The following is a 21,923-nucleotide window of genomic DNA, read 5'->3' on the forward strand; positions in this document are numbered from 1 at the left end:
TAAGCACAAGGAGGCAGTTTAGAGCACCAAGGCAGGTTTTAGTGGAAAGTTAGAAGAAAAATCTGAGCCCAAAATTAATAAGTCATGCTCTAAAAATGTTGAAATGTGCTCTTGAGCTTTGCATCAATAATCATCCCCAAAAAGGAAGCAGAAACTTTGGCTCACATGCAGCTTTGAGACGTTTTTAAACCCAAAAACACTTAATGCAGATAACCTAATCTTCACCCTCTTGCCCTTTAACAAAGAGGACGCTTGCATGATCACTTTAATATGATAACAGGGAATAAACCAGTAATAGTAATAATCCGACATAGCAGTTTTACATGTTTGGCCATTGGAAAAAACATTTAAATGACTACAGGACTGATCAGGTAATTCCAGAAGAAGATAAAGACTGATATATTAGTGATCATGTAAATGCAATCCTTGTTGTGAGTTACATACTAACAGGAAGCTCATCTACTTCTCTACAGACCCGTCACAGTCCCGGTGCTCACCCTTGTATCCAGGCGGGCAGGCACAGGAAGCATTGAGTCCTGAACTCTCGCAGCGGCCTCCGTTCTGGCATCGCAGCTTCAGACATGGATCTTTGTAGATTTCACAGTGTCTGCCTGCATGGATAAAAAACAGAGGATCCAGTGAAACTCTGAAAAAACAGGGGTATACAGAGAGAAAAAGGCACTTTTACAGATATTTGCCTCTCTGGGAGCTGGACGCCTTAAATGCTGCTATCATCTCTGTCTGTAAACACTATTTAAACCATTGTTAGCTGGAAAACAACCGTTAAATTCACTTCTAGCAGCAGAATCGGATTGAGAATGAGCATTTTGCTCATAAAGGCAACATCAGCCAATCAGAGACATTGCTGTGACACTCAGTGACTGTGGGAAATGTAGTTCTGTTGACCCTAGTTATAAATAAACCATGGACTGCAAAATGTACTAACTTCTGTCTGTAACATGATAAAAACAACCATTAAATTCATTTCTAATAGCAGTACTTGATCATGCATTGAAGTTTTCAGCATAACCAATCAGGGACGTAGATGTGACACCTGACTGACTGACCTGATTGTGGGTAATGCAGTACTGTTGTCTGAGATTGTGAATAATCTATGTTTTTAGAGGCCAGTTCTAAGAGAAACAGTGTCTTCTCCATGACCATAAATCGCAGTTTCTCTCTCAGATAGCTTATTAAATCTGCCTTGAATAGTTCTGACATTATGGCTGATAATCAAATCTAAAAAGCAGCACTGACTGGATGATGTTGTGGCTGATAAGGGACAGTAGGAAGGAGGGAGTGGGCGTGTCTTATCCCCCTCCTTCCCAGTCTTAATGGCATCATAAAGACTTGTGATGTTATTAACATTAACGTCTGTATTAACAGAGATATATTTCTGGTTCCCTCCTCTGTGTGACAGTAACTCCATTCTCCACGTACCTTCAAACTGTGGCGTGCACACACACTCATAAGCGTTGATGAGATCCCTGCAGGTGGCGTAGTTCTGGCATGGCGCCGACAGACACTCGTTATACTCCTCCTCACAGTACAGGCCATGGTAGCCTGAAAGGGACAAACAAGGAGAATGTTTAATATTGGAGTCAACAAAGGTTTCTAATGAGTACAATGACGTGATGAGGTGAACAAATCAGGTTTGAACCTTTAAAGAGTTGTACTAAGCCAGTACATTAAAGTCAGCTTTTATAAACTGTAGGATAATTTCAACTTAATAATCATAAATATTTATTATTTGATGTAAGGAACATATTTATATGTAACTATCATCACCATTTGTTGTACCATTTATATTGATAAACTCTGATGCAAATAAATACAGTAAAACACAAAACTTAAGACAACTGAAACAAGAGGGGCGAGGCTGCAGACTTTACTGATCTGACAGCCACTCTCACAGACATTTCATCAGAGACGTTTTACATCTTTTATAGGAAGTGCCGTAACGTATTTCAAGTTTTAGATTTTTTTTTTTTTTTAGATTTTTTTCAAATTTAACTTTATTCATAATCAAAGCCTGGCAGTTACATTTATGAAATATCCTCATTCCAAACACTATAGACAAAAGAAACATTTAAATACATTAAACAGAGAAAAAGGTCAGAGGGTCTGGGATTAAATTATGTATAGACCTGATTTAGAAGTAGTTACGCGAACTGTTTAGCTTTATTAGCTTTAGCCAAAGCTAACATAGCCATGTTAGCTACAAAGTTAAAGTTATTACACAAGCCAATGTCGCTAAGTTAGCTTTGATAATGTGAGCTTTAGCAAACATTAATAAAGCTAATGTAGCTATGTAGCATAATGTAGCTTATAAAGCTCCTTTTTGAGCTTAGCTTTAGCTAGGTGAGCTATGTTAATATTGTAGCTACGTTATTGATATTTAAGTTGGCTTTCGCAACGTGAGCTTTAGCAAATGTAGCTAAAGCTCATGTAGACATCATCTGTGTAGCTTACATAGTGGCTTTTTGAGCTTAGCTTTAGCGACTGGATTTTTTTGCAAAAGTAGCTAAAGCTATCTTGGAAATGTAGATAAAACGTGCGTAGCCGCTTAGTGAGCTTAACTTTATAACTTTATTTCTTAACCCCAGTTTGCTCAAACTGCTCGTCAGTAGCGTGTAAATGGGCGTGGATGTAACTGAATGGGAGTGGCTAATACATGACAGCCAAATGTCCACTTTGAGTAGTCAGATGACGAGGAAAGCGCTATACAAGCTCAAGTCCACTTACCATGCTTGCTGTTTGAGAATGTTTTTATGAAAGATTAGCTTTCGTCCTGTTAGCAGACTGTTTACTTAGATTAATAATTAAATGTTTTGTAATCAGGTTTTAACTTTTAACTTTTGATATCCAAATCATTACGCTAACCCTAAACCAGTGATAGTCAACACGTGGCTCTTGAGCTACATGTGGCTCTTTTGAGGTGATTTTTCCCTCTTAAAGACTCAATTTCAAATATTATTTGTCCAGAAAACCATAAAAAGGGAAACTTTGACTTCAGAAATTATCCATTGCAAGTCACATTAATCGGTTTGGTCCCACAATATTTTACAGTTGGCTTTAATTGTCAACCGATAACTTCTGTCAGTATATTTCCATCGCAATAATTTGACATTTTTCCCCTTTTTCTATTTTAAGCCACTTGTAATCCATTTTTACTGCTCTAAGCCCACTTTGGTCACTTCTTTTTGAAACTTTTAGCCCATTTTTGCCACTTTCACCCTGTTTTTGCCATTTTGACCAATTTTTGCATCTTAATCCTACTTTTTGCAATTGTTCCTCCTTTGTTGCATTTTTTTTTTTTTTTTGCCACTTTCACTCATTTAAGCTGCATTTTGCCATTGAAGCCAATCTCCCCCCCCTTTTTGCCACTTTCTGCCCTTTGTTGCCACTTTCATGCCTACTTTGCCCCTTTTATAACATTTTTCCCACCTTTAATCACTGCAATACTGGCTCTTTCAAAGGTATGTTTAATCAGTTTGCCTCTTTGGTTGAGCAGGGTTGAGTAACACTGCCCTAAACGGTTTAACCTGGTTTTATTTTGAAAGTTTTAGTGTGCATTTCCATTCTGAGATATAAGGCATCTCATATGAACGGTCTGCAGCCAGACTGTCTTGGTTTAAACTGCTATTGAATGTACTGAACATTGTGATTACTTGCTATTTAAGTGTACTTTACTTGCATATCTACAACTCTAATATCAAAAAAGTTAGGGCGCTGTGAAAATGGGATTAGAAATAGAATACAATGAATGTTAAACATCATAAACCTACATTACATTCACAATAAAACATAAAAAATATCAGATGTTGAAACTGAGACATTTTACCTTTTTATGAAAATTTGTTCATTCTTGATGAAAAACTGTTACTAAGGAGACGGGTGAACGATTAAATTTCCTGTTAGTAACTTCAGCATCTTTATTATTGACGTTAAATCTGGATTCCCTGTGCAAACCTCTGGTATGAGTACAGAACCCCCAAGACTAGACCTAATAAACTTCATAAATAAAAGGAATAATAAACCTGTCCATACTGAATTTAACATTTAGATGTAGGCGTGTTTCTCAGCTAGGAAAAGAAGGGCAGATTAACACAGAGACTTATTAATCCTGAATAAACCTCTATTTCTGCACAAAAACTCCCTTACAGGAACTTTATCCGCCTCCTGATCAGGATTTTACCTCCAAACATCCAAAGCTGCTCAGAGCTTTTCATAATCACATCCTCCTGAATCTCAGCCTCTCCTTATGAGTTTGATTCAGTCAGCATCAGAATAAAACATCAACATTACTCTATGAGCAGAGACAGTCTTTTTAAAGATTCTCTAGACCAGGAGGGTCCAAATGTTTGTTCACTTAGGGCCACTTTGATAAAGCTCATCTTTAGTGTACTAACATTATTGAACCAGTTTAGATATCCTTAGTGACCCTGGTCAGGGTGAGAGGGGAGATGCTGACGGCTCATCTCCACATTCAGACACTAAAGAAGAGCAACCTGCAGGAAGCTGGCAAACTTTATAGAACTTTTGGTGATGGAGATAGTAAGAGTGATTTGATTTAGAAATCTGTATCACAGCAGCACCACCTAGTGCTGAAACTAAGATAAACACATTTAAAGAGAAGCTTCATGCTGTAACATCAGTCTTATTTCATTTTGTTTTTTGTATTTACCATGGGCCTATTAAAAATGGAGTCCACAGGCCAGTGTTTGGACACCCCTGCTGTTTAAGGGTTTAAGGATTTTTACCTGTAACTCAACAATCAGGCTCTTCTTTATCTTTAAAGATGCAATATGTAGAAGTTTTGCTCTGAAAATTATAATTTAAGGGAGAATGGCCTTAGTTATAAAGGTGATCAAGAACCTGATGGTCACTCTGACTGAGATCCTGTGTGGAGATGGGACAGTTCCAGAGGGACAACCATGACTGCAGCCCTTCACTGATCTGGGCTTTATGGCAGAGTGACTAGATCGAAGCCTTTCCTCAGTGTAAAACACATGAAAGCACGCTTGGAGTTTGAAAAAAAAAAAAAACCTCCATGTGAAAGCAAAGCAGGCTTTTATGCTCTACATCTCTAAATCAATCATATCAGGTCCAAAGACTTCTGGAAGTCTGGTGGATGACGTGTTTCCTCGGTCTGAGCTCCTCCAGAAGCCTCCTCTCTCCTCCATCCTCGCCTCCTTCAGGTGCGTTTAAGAAATTGGAAGATCCTTCATCACGACGGATCGAGAACAATGTCCGGGTCATGGCGGGTCAGAGACGGGACCCAGAGGTTGTGCATAGTTTTGTGATGAGAGGGACCCACAGACTGACTTAAACCCACCCTGCCTACTGCCTCGTTCTCCCTAAATGACCCTGATTGGTTCAAATCACTCTTGGTTTCTGCACAAAGTTTGAGGATTTGCAGCTTTACAAAAAGGATTTGCCTGATGACTGTCTGGAAAATCCATCTGCTCTGCAAGGTGAAATACATTTGATGCAATTTTCCTCTTGCTCTATCTTCTCTCTTTTTTTTTTTTAAATTGAGTTGCCAAATGATGCATCAGTTTCCTGCTCAGTCCAAGCTTTTACTTCACGGTCCTCTGGAGTAGCTTTATAACAGGCCTAGTGTGATGTCTGTTGTTTTAATGGTCAGTTTCATCTGCGTGGTTTGTCTGGGCTTTGATGTGGTACAGCGTTAGTCTCTCTCACATGTTCTCTCTGTGATGTGTAATTGCACATGGGGACATAGGTGTCATTTACATGCAGGAAAGACTATTGTGTGTACACTGGATTGTCTGGCACCACTGCAGTAACGGCCTCATCAGCCTTAAACATATGTTTGCATTTGTCTAGAAAAAATAGTTTCAAACTGCGATTTGTTTTAAAAAAGCACACGCATCAGTCCTTTATCAGGACTGAGGTGTATGAAAAAAACAGATATCAGAGTTTTCATGGGTGAAAAGCCTTGAATGAAGTTAGCCTGCAGTACACCGTTAATCCTCAGGGTGGCAGTGGTGCACTGAGGCAGAGAGCCTGCGGCAGGACTTCCTGTGAGAATGAACCTATTCCTGTTGGTTTATCAATAACTTGTATTTATGATGCAGGGCAGGGTTGCTCTATGATTCATTAGGCTGACGTTATAATTAATATTGAAACGAGATTAATTCCTAAATCACTACATTAACCTGCATGTACATATGAGGGGGCAGTTCCTTTGAAATTTTGAAATTTTTTCATGGAAATTTGGGTGATTCATCTTTACCTTTTGATGAATTTCATCAGACGTTTTAGGGGAAATCAGCTTTAACATTTTTTGGCAATTTAATTTAAGCTCAGATAATTTTCTGTTTCAGTCTCGGGGATTCTTTTCTCATTTCTGGCTTTTTTTCAGGCAGTTTCATGGAAGTTTGGGATATGCTTGTAAACTTTTTTGGAGTTCGATTAAAATTTTTTTTGGGGGGGGGGGCGTGCTTTGGAAATTTTTGTTATTTTCATGAAATTTAAAGAATTTGGAGAATTTGGTTATTGGGGGAGTCGTTTGAAATTTTCAAGAACTTCATGGAAATTATTCATATGTTTGGATAATTTCTCCATCAGTTTCATGGAATTTGGGGGGAATTTGAAACTCTGGGAATTTGATAAGAGATTGTAAGGATAATTTGCATTAAAATTTGTGGATTTTTTTTTTCTTTTATTAGGAGTTTACATTGATTTTGGGGGGAAATGTTTATTGGAATGTTTATGGTTTATGATAAAGTTTGACTAAAACATTTACAGAATATTTGGAAAGAGTTAAGGGTACTTTTCATGTTAGATGTATTTTGTGTTTGTACTTAAGTTTTTAGTAGTTTATTTGAAATTTTACAGCATTTGTGTGGATTTAGGGCAATTTTGTTTGTACCTTTTGATGATTTTTTTAGACAGTTTTATGGAGGTTTGGGGTTTGTTCTTAGAATTTTTGGAATTCTATTTTTCTTTTTGTGGGGCGGGGGTATTTTCATGAAAAAAAGTTAATTTCATGGAAATTTCAGGGAATTTGTTCAGATGATTGGGAATTCTCCATCAATTTCATGGAACTTTGGGGGAATTTGAAACTTTTAGGGAATTTGATGAGAAAATGTAGGGAGAATTTGCCTTGAAATTTGTTTTTAAGGCCTTTAGATTGTTTTTGGGGGGGGGAATTTATGGGAATGTCAATGCTTTATGATAAAGTTTCACTAAAATATTTGCGAAACATTTGATGGAAAATTGGGGTACTTTTGTACTTCAAAAAAATGTTTTTTGTGTATTTTGTATTTTCACTAAAGTTTGAAGTAATTTCTTTGAAATTTCAGGGCATTGGTGTGGATTCTGGAAAGGAATATTTCCATTTCTTTTAGGTCCTTGTTGCCCATGACTCCCCCATCCCTCTCTGAAGGACTGGCATCATTTCTGACTGGCTGAAGACCAACGACAGACGCTCAGCCAAAACATCTGCTCTAAAACCGATCCTGGCTGTATTTTCCTCAGGAGATTTGGGGACATTAATTTTGTCAAAATGTTTTTCTATTTAAAGTCACGGCTGAGCTTTAGTCTTATCAGGTCCTCCTGATCCCAAAAAGCAGAACAAACAAAAGCTGTGTTGGTCCCAGGAGGCTAAAGAGGCTGTTTTACATGGGTATGGACACGGTGAGCCTCCAGGATTTGGATGATCTCAGGTAAGCTTTTGGCAAAAACAGCCTGAACTCCACTGATCCACTCCAAGTGTTCAGGATTACCAGTCAGTATCTGAGAGCCCAGAACGGATCTAAATCAGAGTGACTGCAGTGGATAAACAGAGTAAAACCCTCTGAGGGCCACATGAGGGAAGATTTAATGAGGGGCCCAGTTATGACTCTGGAGGCCCCTCAGTGAAATGTCAGTGAAATGTCAAGTGCCTTTCCAAGTCTCTGTCTGCTTCCTGCGGCTCTGCTGTGAGCAGGATTACAGGAACCTGGAGTAGGGATCCTTCCACAAACTGACCCCCCTGCAGTGTCTTTCTGAGGGCCGGCGGACGTTTTAACAAAGAAACGGTACACGTTCACACAGAGCAGACCAGCTAACGCACTGATGTATTCATGGGGCGTCGGCACATGGCGGCGTAGACACGCTCAAACAGCAGCTGGCATTCTGATGAGGAGAAAAGGTCAAAGCCGGCCTAAACATCCACGGAGCATCTGCAGTGATAATTGCACCAATTTCACCAATCCCATTAGACAGGTTCGCCTGAGTGGAGGCATTCGATTGGCTGGCAATGTCGGCCTGAGGCCCATAACCACAGACAATGGCGGTTTACCAGGACAACAGCTTCACCATGGCAACTGTACATCCAAGGAGGAGAGGAGAACGGGGAGCAGCAAGATAAAGACGAGCAAGGACAAAGAAGAAAAACGAGGATTTAGAAGAAAGTGAAAGTCTGAAAACAGAGAGAGGCAGGAAGAAAGACACGGTATCGGAATAATTAGAGATAGACGGACCATTCAGGACACAACAGGAGGACAGAATTTAAATAAAACGGAAGAAAAGGACGAATGGAGGAATAAAAACTACCAGTACTCACTCACTATGGTTAGATATTTAGGAACATGTCATAAAAGGGTTAAAAATAAGATTATCAATCAGTGAGAGAAGAGTAGCAGATCATCTGGTCCAGGTCTGACTGAATCAGACTTAAAGATGCTCATGAGACTGACAGACACTAGAAACAGAAAACTGAGTCAAACTGAATCATGTTTACAGAGGACAGAGAAAGTCCCCGAACTCCATCGCTGAAAAGGTGATCGATAATGAGGGGTAATGATAAGTCATCATTCAGCGTGATTGAGTCTTTAGTGAGGCGTCAGCAGCACCGTCATCACCCAGCCTAAAAATAACTTTTCAAGATCAAACCGCTACACCGAGTCTAAATTGAGCCTCAAGGGCTGTTTCTAAAGTTGAATACTACATTCCTACAAAGTCAAACACCCAGAGCCTTTGTGTTCATGAGAAAAGATATCTTGAAGTTGAACTTATATGGTCAAGCCCACCGGGTCCTGCATGGGGTGAGCTGGTTCAGGCCCTGTAAAGCAACACAGGTGCCCGTGAAAGCACAGCTGCCACTCCTGTATCAAGCAGCAGACACTGCCCATCCCTGTTCTCTGGAGCAACTCAGCATTAGACACACAGTCTAACAAAGATATCCAAAAATGCGCTGAGAGAAGTCGTCACAAAGGAGGACATCCACCACCTCTGGCCATCAGTCAGCGTCCAGGCCCCACAAAAGTATAGGTTGTTTGCAAAGTTAGGACTTTACAGTTCTGAACGGTCCTTTGCACTGCAATTAGCATCAGAAATTTTCTACATACATTGAGTACAATTCCTAAGCTTTACTAAACAGTGATGTTTTTCCACACACCCAGTCCTGCAGACCACTTGGTGGATCCTAACTGGAAAGAATGATGCATTTCTATCAAATTTCAACACCTGTTTTTATTGTTAAATGATAAAAAACCTCAGGAAAATAGGCCTGTGCATGTTTCTACAACCAAAAGGCATTTGTATGAACTCCTAAATTAAGGTTTTATCATTGTTTTACTTAATATGTGCAAATCTTATTTGGCAGCTTTATAGCAAGCAAAACCTTGCGAGATATTTGGCACCCCCCACCAGGGGGTCCTGGACACCAGGTTGGAAACCAGTGTCCTTGTCTTTAATGCCATCTAGCAAACGAAAGCCTTCTGGAGTCAAGCACTGAGCTAAGAGGCTAGCTGAGCCCCATTAGAACCATTTAGGAGCCAAACAATCATCCCTACTGAGCTGAGCCAAAAAGTTTGGATCACTTGAAAGAGACGTGTTTCCCGTCACAATGAGTGAGGCTGGAGGTTTGTGTGCTAAACCATGGCAAAACTGTACTGAACCAAACTGGACCGCTTTGTGAAAACAGACCATACACGAGTGTGTCACTGCTCTTCCAGGATCTAGACTGAGGCTTTTTAAATCTTTGCCTGCTGTTGTTTCTCTGAGTTTTTTTAAACATATTCAATTTTCAATGCCTGCCTAGAGCACGTCAGCCTGGATCCCACATACACCTGGTGCTTTCCCGGCCTTCAGCTTGTTCACTGCTTGTCAGGTCCCCTAAAAAGTTGGTGGATCATAGCCTACAGGTGGGTCCACACTCACCGCGTCTGCAGCATCTATTTGGAGCTCACGACTTGGAAGATCTGCTCGACACAAATCCTGAAAGTAGCCGGACTACTCGTTCCTTGATCCTCTGTCAGGATCGTAGCACCAGGTGCCTTCACTGCAGGACAGCAGCTGTTTAATTAATTTAGTATGATTCATCTTCTCTTTTCATTGTTTAGAACCCACTGAACAGGTGAGGACGCCTCTGCCTAAATTTGACCTTTGACACCTCCAGTACCATGGCATCAGCATCACTCTAATATTGACTATCTCACCTGGGACACACAGACACCTGTAGCTGTTCCCCACGCTGCGACAGACCCCGTGGGCGCAGGGGTTCAGGGCGCAGAAGTCCACCAGCTGGGCACAGGTGGGGCCGGTGAAGCCCGCCGTACAGCTGCAACCGAATCCCAGGAGCCCTGGTCCACGAGTATAGCACGTCCCGTTATTATGGCAAGGGCTGCAGGCACACGGGTCCACCTTCTGCTCACAGGTAGCACCCTGGTAGCCTGAGAGATGAGGGGGCGGAGACATGGAGGTGTAGGGGTGGAAGGGAAAGAGAAAGAAAGAAGACGTGAGTCACTGTTACAGTTCATGTCTAAATATCTCCCTACTTCTACCCCAGTATAAAATCTCTCTGTTCTGTCTGTTAATACAGGTTCAAAGCTGGTCACCATGGATACCCAGCAGACACTGGGTTTACTGGTTGTTTGAGTTTCTCTGTTTGTGTGCAGTCATAATGAGATCTCATGATACGACATCACAGCTCTAACTCCTGACACAAACATCAGCATTTCAACACAGATTCATCTCAGTGGAGATCATTTGGAAAGGTTTAGAAGCAGCTGAGGGAAGACAGAAGTTATTTTAACCAGAAACACTAATGTGTCTGAAAATACTGAAAATATTCTAAAATTATGTATAAGGGCTTTTTCAAGACGAATCATTAGTCATCATGATTTTTCTGAATTTTACTACTTTTTATTTTATTATCTTTAAATGCATGTCTTTATTTATGAGTATTTTCAGACCTATTGTTTCTATTCTCCTTCATTCATTTTTGCTGATTTTTGCTTATTATTATTATCATTAATTATTATTATTATTATTATTATCATTATTTTTTTCTGTTATTTATTTATCTTTTTTCATTTCTTTTTTAAATTCTGATCTTTTTTTATTGTAATTATTATCGTATGTTTTTTAATAGATATTATTATAATAGAAAACTTGAAACTAGCTGAACTATTTTGTAGATCTTCAACTGTTTCTTCATTTCATTCTTCTATTTTTATTTCAGTAACTACATTTCTGCAGTATGTCATCCTACAAAGTTCCTGCAGTTTTCCTCAGAAGAAAACTGGCGTGCCTAATCAGCTGATCTTATCCAGGTTCGGTCTTTCTATCAGCTGATTAGGCACGCCACAGCAACGTCACGTGACTCTTCTGAGGAAATCTGCAGGAAGTCAGCAGTCGAAACATGTCAAGGTAACAAATCTCCTGTCTGTCTGTCAATAAAAAAAAAACACGGGTAGAAAAAGTCCTGGTTCTTGTTGATGGAGAGGAAGGAGTCAAAGTTAGAGATGGGACTGAGGCCCAACTATAACAGAACTGAATAGTTAAACATCAGTAAAGTGAGTCAAAGCTGTTTCAAACAGAAAGTGGTGTGACAGGAGACTCTGTCTAACCTGGGTACATTAACCAAAGAGGGGAGAGCTCGTCTACGTCTAAAGACAGTCTCCTATCGGTGTTTCTGTCGGACTCTGGATGCGTTTCTTTCCTCCTTGGTTCTTTGATGTTAAAGTCTTGGCTCTCTGCTCATTAGCTGGTGCTTTTCTCACCTCGCAACCTTCTCTAAAAATAACCTCCCCCCTCTTTTCTCTCCCGTCTTCCTCTCCGTCTCCACATTGTGCTGCATAGATCATAGTACATGCATATACTGTCTGTTCCTTTGTAAATGAGTACGGGCTGCTCTGATTTACAGTAGCAGTGTAGTAAATTGGCGTGCTGACGGCAGTGGAGCACTCGCTCCACTGAGCTAATGAAGAGATCCCTCAGCAGCAGCAGCAGCCATTGATCTGCAGACGTGATTTCCCCGTGTGAGCAGAGTATTTATCATTCAGGACAGAGACAGGAGGAAAGTCTCACCCAGAGCTCGCTCCTTTCTCTTTCTTCTCCGTTATAATGCATGCTAATGTAGATTCAAACCCACGCACCCCTTCTGCACCCTCCTGCATAATCTGATACTTCTCTTTGCTCTGTCTTGGTTTAATCTTTTTGCACTCCCACATCTTTAATGTCTCTGTGCTTGAACTGTCACATCTCGATCCCAGCGTCCTCCCGTTTTCATCTGTTTATTCGTCGAAACAGCCTCTCCATCTTAAGATGAACAAACAATATGATATGTGACCTGGCTGACAAAGGCAAAGCTTTCCTACTGCTGCCACTGGCATTCAAACCTGCCAACATTCAAGATGCTTCAGAGTTCAAATTTAGCCTCCCCCATCCTGCCAGCTCTCACAGGAGCCAGTCACACTACCCACTCCCAGAGTTAGTCCCCGTGGAAGACAGTACTGGTTAATCAGTATTCCTACCCTCTTACTGTGAGGAGTCAGTGTTAACCACTGCCCCACCATGCAGACTGAAGTGTTCATAGTCAGACACAAACCCATCTCAGGTGTGCTGTAGTGGCTGATTCTCTCAGATAAACACATGCAGAGGTAATTTGTCCGTGAGTCAAAGTTCCCTGGATAGAGGATTTTCTAATAAGCTGCTGAAACATTCAAAAGCGCCCTCTCCACTAAACCTCTCCACACTAATTAAGAGGTGGTGGCACCGCCGCTCTCACCTCTCCTCTCCTGTTTAATGGAAATAAACACACCGGTGCCGGATTATGAATTCCTCTCCTCATTGGAGAGTGAGTATTTTGGCTCCTGTGGTTAAAAAATGAAGTGACTGCTGTGAGCTGGACGTGGAACAATGGAAACAGGTTTATATCCTTTCTGCCGGGTTTGTATTTATGTGGCTGGGCTCCATTGTTAGGAGAACATTCATGCCAAACTCCTGCTTTCATGGAGAAGTGCTGCTTCTGCAGAAGGTTTTGCGGTCACAAATTTCCCCAGAGAGTCCGCTACAGGTCCATGAGGCGATGAAGACTAATTAGATCAGCGGAGGAAGAGTCTAATGACGTATCTGTGGCACAAATACTGTTAAACATTCTGCAGACAGGCCCGGTTCTGATTCAAGGCTTCATTTAAGAACAGGGCAGAGTTACACAGGGATGATGAGAGTTTCACCTGCAAAATAGGACATCAGGGGTTGTTGACAGAACCTTGTTTTACCCTTTTATTGATTTTATACATAAATCAGGGTCAATAAATTTGAATGTCAAAGTGAAAACAGATTCACCAGAGGTCTAGCCAATAGGTGCTTATAGTCTCAAAATCAGTGAAATGGGGATCAGCTGAGTGCAGTGAATGTGTCTCAAGTGATTGTAATATAAAGACATCTGTGTCTGGAAGGTCCAGTCACTGGTTAATCAGTTCCTGGCTACCATTACATCCTAATGACAAAAAAACACTCCAAGAAACTCCCAGAAAGAAAAGGTTATTGAAAAGTATAAGTCAGTGGATGAATACAAAAACACTCTCAAGGCACTGAACACTTCTGGAACTTTCTCCCATCACCACACAGGATCTCTGGAGCTCAGTAAGAGTGACCATGAGGTTTTTGGTCACCCTTCTAAATAAGGCTCCTCTCTCCCGATTGCTTATCTGACCAGACGACCAGCTTTTGGAAGAGTGCTGGTTGTACCAAACTTCTTCTGTTTGAGAATTCAGGGAGGCCACTGTGCTCTTAGGAATCTTCAGTGCAGCAGGTTTTTTTTCCTGAAGACTTCCCAGATCTGTGCTCTCAAATCAATTTAATTTACCACAGGTGGACTCCAGTCATGGTGTAGAAACATCTCAGCAAAGATCAAGAGAAATGGGAGGAGGGGGGAGTTTTGCAAAGGGTCTGACTACTTACATCAATGCGATATTTTTGTAACTTTGCATAAACTTCTAAAATTCTGTTTTCACTTTGTCATAAGGGGAACTCAGTGTAGATTATTGAATATATATATATATATATATATATATATATATATATATACATTCCACTGTAGTATCAGGCTGCAACATAACAAAATTAAAAAAGTGAAACTGAAAGGGGGTCCGAATTCTGTCTAAATGCATTGTAAGAATAATCAACACAATAGAAATGTTTCTGTTATTGTGTTGTCTCTGCAGATATTATCATACTTTCTTCATGTTAAGAACTTCTTGGTATATAAAACCAACCTGAAGGCTACACTGTGTGAAAAGAATGGTCTTGTGTGGTCCCCAGTTGCCAACCACTGGTCCTGATAGTCTAGACCTCCAGTCCACCCCACTGTCTCTCCAGACAAACTCTTTTTAACATGCAGAATAGTTCAAACCTGCACTGGTTGGTCCTTACCTTCAGGACAGTAACACCTGGGCCCTGCCGAGCTGCTGTAGCACGTGGCGCCATTCTTACACGGCTGAGGGACGCAGTGGTCGACCAGCTGCTGGCAGCGCTCCCCTTCATAACCTGAAACGCATGGTTAGAAAGTCCATTTGGTCAAATTTAAACAAAACAGACAGTCTCATCAGTCAGTTTAACTTTTAGCAGGTTTAAATACAGGGTATACATAAACCCTGACCGGCCACTTTATTAGGTACACCTTGTTAGTACCAGGATGAACCCTCTAATCTTGGTGACATGGATTTAACAAAGTTCTGCATGTTTTCTTCTGATACCATCATGCAGATGCTGAACATCCACAATTAAATCAGTACCTCCACATCACAAAGTTTCTACACCGGTGGTTTGCAATCACGTGATCCTGAATGCTCCATGGGGGTCAGGAAGTGGGGGACAGCCATTAAGAATGGATGGGAACGGAGAAAAGTTAGTACTTTACAGCTCTAATTGAGTCTCTACAATGCAATCATAATCAGAAATTTGCTGCATACATACAGTTTGATCCCTGAAATGTACAAAGATGTGATTTCTTCTGAGTAATGCTAAGCTGTTTATGAACGAGCCTTTATCCAGATCGGTTTTGTCGTCAGTCTTTGACAAACTTGCGTCTATGTTTGAAAAATCCCCCAGCCACCTTACATTTATTTTTTGAAAATAATTCTAATTTTTGTGACTTTTTCCATACAAAACAACTTCCTGTAGTCAAACTGACATTTATGGTGTTAAAATAAATAAATAAAATAAAATATTCAAATATTTGGTATTTTTGGTCAGGACTGAATTTGAAAAAAAGAACTCATCAAGAGTGGGGGGAAATATTTTTATTCAGTTCTTAAATTGATGTTTTTGCTATTTAATTTGTATTTTTCTTTTAATGCATTCATGTGTTCGATATTTTATTTCAGTGGCTACTCATTGTTTGTAACTTTTTAACTTCTCTGTGCTTTTGCCTGTCTGGGCTGGGTAACACTAGAAGAAGAGATTTTACATTTCTATGAGTTTTTCTCCTGATTTTATAGAAATAAATGAACAATTTAAAAAATCCATGGATCCATCAGCTGGAGGCTGACAGAGATGCTGGTCAGTGCTGCTTCTATTTGCTGAACACACATGGCTTGTCAGGCCACATCTTAACAGGAAGTGACAGCTAATCCGTGGTCACCTCTGACATTTGCCTTCCTCCCAGGGGCCCCGGCTCTAAATCGCTGTCCTTAAATTAACCTGACAGAACCAAAAGTTCAGCGTTCTCCCTGCTTCTTTGTTCTACTTCTGAGATTTCATAAAACAAAGAAAGGTTATCCGATTCTACGAAAGAAAAACTCAGAAAGAAGAAACAATCCAGCTGAGCCTTAAACCTCCCACAGACAGACACACCTGGAGGACAGGTGCACGTGAAGTTGCGTCCTCCCGCCCCCTGTCTGACATCGGTGCAGGTGGCGTTGTTGCGACAGGGTCGGTGGTGGCAGGCGTCGAATTCCTCACAGAAGATCCCGTTGTAGCCGTCGTCACACTCACAGAAGAAAGTGCTCTGTAAAAACACAACAGACAGACAGGCAGCCAATCAGAGAGGAGGAAGATGAGGAGAGTAATCAGACCCTCTCACCGTTTTTCAGTCTGATGCCACAGCCATTTAAATTCATCTTTTCTGTCATTAATTTACACTCAGTACCCAAGCATGAGGAAGCACAGCATTTTAGAAATGTTTGCAAATTTATTAAAACTCAAGACCTGAAATATCACGTTGACTAGGGGGACCATATTTCAATTACCGAAAACCAGTACAATGAAGGCCCGGCAATGAGATACTTAAATAATACTCGAAGTTTACTCCAAGATGCCTTATAATGTTAATACATTTAAAGTTTGCCTCCTCTATATGCACAGAATTCCAGAATAAAGTGAGTTACAGTAGTCGAGACGCAAAGAAATGAAAGCATGGATAACTTTTTCAAGGTCTGGATGTGGGAGAAATTTTTTTTTTTTATTTTTGCCATGTTTCAGATCTGGAGAAAGCAGGATTGAGTGACTTTGCTTCTTTGGGTGTCAAAATTAAGCTCTGAGTTAAAGAATACACCCAAATTGCAGACGTCTGTTTTCAAATTTTCTGAGAGGTTGTTGATTTTTCTTCAGGGTGGTGGTGAGAGAGGGGGGGCCAAATACCAGGACTTCTGATTTCGACTGATTGAGCTGAAGGGCGTTCTGTGACATCCAACATTCATATAGCGTGCACCAAATTCTTTTCTCCACATCTTAAAATACTTAATTAATTAATTAATAATTAGTTATAAAGCATTCATCAGGACATATGATCTGGCTCACTCTCTTTTCCTTAGAAGAATTTCCTTTCCTGAGCCTTCAGGAGGTCTTCCTTTTTTCTAATAACAGCCTGAGTGAGTTTATGAGTTGGTATTTAAAGGTCTATATGCTGGAGCGAGTTCATGGAAAAGATGTCGGAAAACATACTCATTAAAGCACTTAGTAAAATATAAATGTGGTGTATAATATCTACAAATATAAAGTTAATAATGCCTCTCCTTTTTTCTTTCAGGCTGTTCATGCTTTCCAAATCAAACTAGTTTATTTCTGCCTGCCACTGATATTTCTCTGTCTGAAGACAGACTATACCAGTGGTCTTGAACCTTATTCTACCAAAGAGCCATATTGTCTTAAAATACTTCACAGAGAGCCACATTCCAAAACCAGGGATGTAAGAAGATCCACAGACCAACTGATCCATAGTTGAAATAAAATAAAACAGTGAGTTACTGGATTATTGTGTAGTTAAATGGGATGGAATAGGCCACATAAAAACGTCTAGTGTTAGAGGAAAGGATATGTTACTAATAATGAACATATATTCTTTTTTATTTATGCAAGTTCCACCTGTGTTAAAATATTAGTTTGAGCTCTGAGATGCTTTTAAAAGAGCTGATGAATTATGGTTGAATATTTAGGTATTTAACTTTCACACTTGGACATTTACTGTAGTTCTGTGGCTATATAAACCAAAAAGAGGTTTTTTATTTTTTTTTTCCACTCATTATTGATGCTTTTAACTAAAGGGGGAGGGCCTCAAATGCTCAACAAGTTTTATTATGACAAGTTTCAAAAATAACAAATGAAATAATGATAGAAATAATGTCTCTTCTGTATTAAAACTGTAACAACTGTAACAAAAATAGCTCTCACAAACTTACTGAAACTAACAAAAATTTCTATATCTTCAGTTTAGTTCTGCTCGCTCGCTGTGAGCGTAAAGAGAGCCGCCCACACGGCAGCCTCTCACGTCACATCCAGCACTGCAGGTGCAGAGTGCCCTAGTGCCGGTCAATTTAGCGGCCCATTAAAAAAGCAATGAAAACCAGGACATTTTCATCACGTTATAAAAAACAACCAGGATGGCCAGGATAGGACGTGAAAACAGGACATGTCCTGGGAAAACAGGATGTTTGGTCACCCTAACATTGACATAAGTATTTAGACCCCTTTACTCAGTTTTTAGTTGATGCAACTTTGGCAGCAATTATAGCCTCGAGTCTTTTTGAAAATTACCCAACAGCCTTTGCACACCTGGATTTGGAAATCCTCTCAAGCTCGCTCAGGTTGGATGGGGACCGTTGTTGGACAGCCATTTTCAGGTCTCTCCAGAAATGAGGTTAAAGTATGACATTCAGAGTTGTCCCTAAGCCACTCCTGTGTTGTCTTGGCTCTGTGATTAGGGTCTTTGTCATAATGGAAGGTGACCTTTCAGCCCAGTTTGAGGTTCTGAGTGCTGTGGAACAGGTTTTCATTGATATCTCTGTACTTTCCTCCATTCAGATTTCCCTCAACTCTGACCAGTCTCCCAGTTCCTACAGCTGAAAACACCCTTGCAGCATGATGCTGCCACCATTATGCTTTACTGTTGGGTTGGTATTGGGCAGGTGATGAGTGGTACCTGGTTTCCTCCAGAAATAACATTTAGAAGTGAAGCCAAACAGTTCAATATTGGTTTCATCAGACCAGAGAATCTTGTTTCCCACAGTGAGAGTCCTTCAGGTGCTTTTTGTCATGTTTTGCACTGAGGAGAGGCTTCCATCCCGCCTCACTGCCATAAATTCCTGATCGATGGAGGGCTGCAGTGAAGGTTGTCCTTCTGGAGCTTTGTCCCATCTCCCCACAGGATCTCTGGAGCTCAGTCAGAGTGACCATCAGGTTCGTGGTCACCTCTCTTTCTAAGACTCTCCTTCCTAGTTTCTCGGTTTTGCTAGGCGACAGCTCTCAGAAGAGTCCTAGTTGTGCCAAACTTCTTTCATTTTAGATTTATTGTGGCCACTGTGCTCTTGGGAACCCTCAGTGCAGCAGAAATGTTTTTGTAGCCTACCCCAGATCTGTGCCTGTAAACAATCCTGTCTCTGAGCTCTGCTGGCAGTTCCTTTGACCTCATGGCTTGGTTTTTGCTCTGATATGCATTGTCAGCTGTGAGGTCTTTGATAGAGAGTTTCCAAATCATGTCTAATTAGTTTAATTTACTAAAGGTGGACTCCAACCAAGGTGCAGAAACATCTCAGCAAAGATCCAGAGAAAGGGGGGGAGCCTGAGCTAAATTTACAGTGTTGCTGTAAAGGGCCTGAATACTTACATCCCTGTAAATGAGGCTAAACACTTTCTGAATGCACTGTGTATCAGAAAACGTTCTTAATTTTGAATAGAATAAACAGGTAAACTGTTACCTACATTAATGACTTTGGTAATAGATTAATGATTACCATTGTTTTGATGAACTGCACCCTCCTCAGCCCCTAACACATCAGGATCTCTCGCTTCCCCCTTCCCTCGCTCTACCTGGACTACCATCTTTAAAAGGACTGGTAGCCTGTAATTTCTCACCTCAGACGGCTGTGTGATACATCTGCCTTTCCCTGAGCACTGGGGGTCACTGAAGCTGCTGCCGGGCTCCACACAGCTGCTGGCCTTCACTGTCAGGTTGAGGCGCAGGGTGACCTCTGGGGCTGTGGCGGTGCCAACGTGCAACACACCTGGACAAAAAAAAAAACAAAAAAACAATGATGGTTTTTGTTAGTATTGAAGTAGTGGTTGCATCTAAGTTTTCCTAAACATATTAGTGGGTGTACTTGAAGGACAAAGCATGGACCCAAACTTTTCTCTGTATGGTGAAGACCTTGGGAGGGTAAGACTCAGGATGGCATCAGCTCCAAGCATAACCAATAAAGGACTGATTGACTGATTGAACCAAGCTTGGGAAAAGTAAATCTTCTAGGACCCTGTTCACACAAGGGATTTATATCTGATATACTAGATACCTAGTGGTAATCCTTGACTCTTTGTGAAGACACAACTCAGTGAAAACAGTTTTATATCTGATAGTTCAGGCTGCATACAGAGGAGGTCTTGGATGTCTTTTGGTATATGCATATGAGTACTGGTCCACATGAAAGACTGCCTGATCAGCTGACATGATCTGCTGTATTCGGCTTCTAAACCAAAACCATGGCTTTATTAATGACTGTCCAACCTCGCTCAGAGTGATGGGGATTATGGCTCATTTAGGGATCTGGATTATTTGGTTCAGCTCAAGAATAAGAGCCGTTTTTTTCTGCTCACAAAATTCTCCTCATTTGGCACCAGTTTTACTTTTATTCCAAAAAAAGGACAAAAATTGTGAAAAAGGAAATAAACTCTGATAAAGGAGCTGACTCTAGAAACAGCTCATCCATGAATGACATCATAACTTGTTGTCCTGAAATGAGCTCTCATTTCAATTATATTTTTAAAACACATATTGTTGCCTCCTATCTATCTAATCTCCTATCTCAAAATCACCATGTTTCAGGAAATGATAAAACAGTTTACAGATGTAAAGAGTGATCAATAGAATGTGACAAAAAATCAAAATCATACAAAATGGAGATAGAAGGTTACTGACCTGATACAGTGATATATAAAAACTTAATTTTCCCATTCTCTATGTGGTTCAGGTCAGCATTGACTCTGGGCTTGATGAAGAAAAGTGGACCAACGGCAACAGATGACACCCCAAACCATCACTGACTATGGAAACTGAAAACACTGGACTTCAAGCACCTTGGCTTCTGGATCTCTTTGATTTTCCTCCAGGCTCTGGAACCTTGATTTCCAAATGAAATGCAAAATTTTGTTTCATCTGAAAGCAGGACTTTGGACCATAAACAACGGTCCAGCTCTTTCTATCCTTTACCCAGATGAGATGCTGATGAAATCTGTGGTTCAGGATTGGCTCAACACTTAGAACATGACACTTGTAGTCCATTTCCAGGACCCGTCTGTGCGGTGGCTCTTGATCCACTGACTCCAGCATCAGTCCACTCCTTGTGAAGCTCCACTAAGATCTTGAATCTGCTTTGTTTGACAATCCTCTGAAGGCTGAGCTCATCCCTGTTGCTTGTGCTCCTTTACTTACCACATGTCCTTCCATCCATTCATTTTCTATACCGCTTATCTCGCTGGGGGTTGCAGGGGGCTGGACCCTATCCCAGCTGTCACTGGGCAAGAGGCGGGGTACACCCTGGACTGGTTGCCAGTCAATCACAGGTCTGACAAATAGAGGCAAACCACCAGGCACGCTCACACCTACAGCCAATTTAGAGTGATCAATTAAACTAACAAGCATGTTTTATGGTGGTGGGAAGAAGCCGGAGTACCCGGAGAGAACTCTGCAAGTAAACTAAGGACCTTCTTGCTGTGAGGCAACAGCGCTAACCCCTGCGCCACTGTGCAGCCCGCCTTCAGTCAACATGAATATGCTTCAATACAGCCTCTGAGAACAGCCTGCTCTTCCAGCAGAGACGTTCTGTGGCTTCATCGATTGTCTTCTGGACATTTGTTGAGTCAGCAGTCTCCCCCATGAATGTGGTTGTGTGTACTAAACCAGAGTGAGAGAAACAGCGAACAGAAATTGGACTTTTCTGCAATATTCTAATATTTTGAGAATGTGCATTTTTGATTTTTGTGAGCCATAATCATTAGATTAGAACATAAAAAATCTTCATTTGAGATTGATTTAGAATATATGAAAGTTTAACTTTTTCAAGTATATCACAGCAACAAAATTACATTTTTTTCATGATATCCTAATATTTTGAAATGCACTTATATTTGACTAGTTGGAGGGAAAGAGCTCCCAACACCCCCAGCTTCACCAACATTCCATCCTCTGCCTTTGA

The 21,923-nt window shown here is 40.8% G+C and overlaps 1 protein-coding gene across 1 annotated transcript in view; it reads right to left on the bottom strand.

The window, feature by feature from the left end:
* Positions 1–21,923, bottom strand: part of dner (delta/notch-like EGF repeat containing) — a 92,441-nt gene that overhangs the window by 6,516 nt on the left and 64,002 nt on the right. The window contains exons 5-10 of the mRNA XM_041810646.1: positions 19,591–19,739; positions 16,096–16,249; positions 14,674–14,787; positions 10,452–10,685; positions 1,441–1,563; positions 498–611 (exon numbers count right to left, since the gene is read on the bottom strand). Of these exons, the coding sequence (XP_041666580.1) occupies positions 498–611; positions 1,441–1,563; positions 10,452–10,685; positions 14,674–14,787; positions 16,096–16,249; positions 19,591–19,739 (888 nt within the window). The remainder of the gene's footprint in view (positions 1–497; positions 612–1,440; positions 1,564–10,451; positions 10,686–14,673; positions 14,788–16,095; positions 16,250–19,590; positions 19,740–21,923) is intronic.

The sequence above is a fragment of the Cheilinus undulatus genome, linkage group 2 (genome assembly GCF_018320785.1).
Source record: "Cheilinus undulatus linkage group 2, ASM1832078v1, whole genome shotgun sequence".
Taxonomy (NCBI): domain Eukaryota; kingdom Metazoa; phylum Chordata; class Actinopteri; order Labriformes; family Labridae; genus Cheilinus; species Cheilinus undulatus.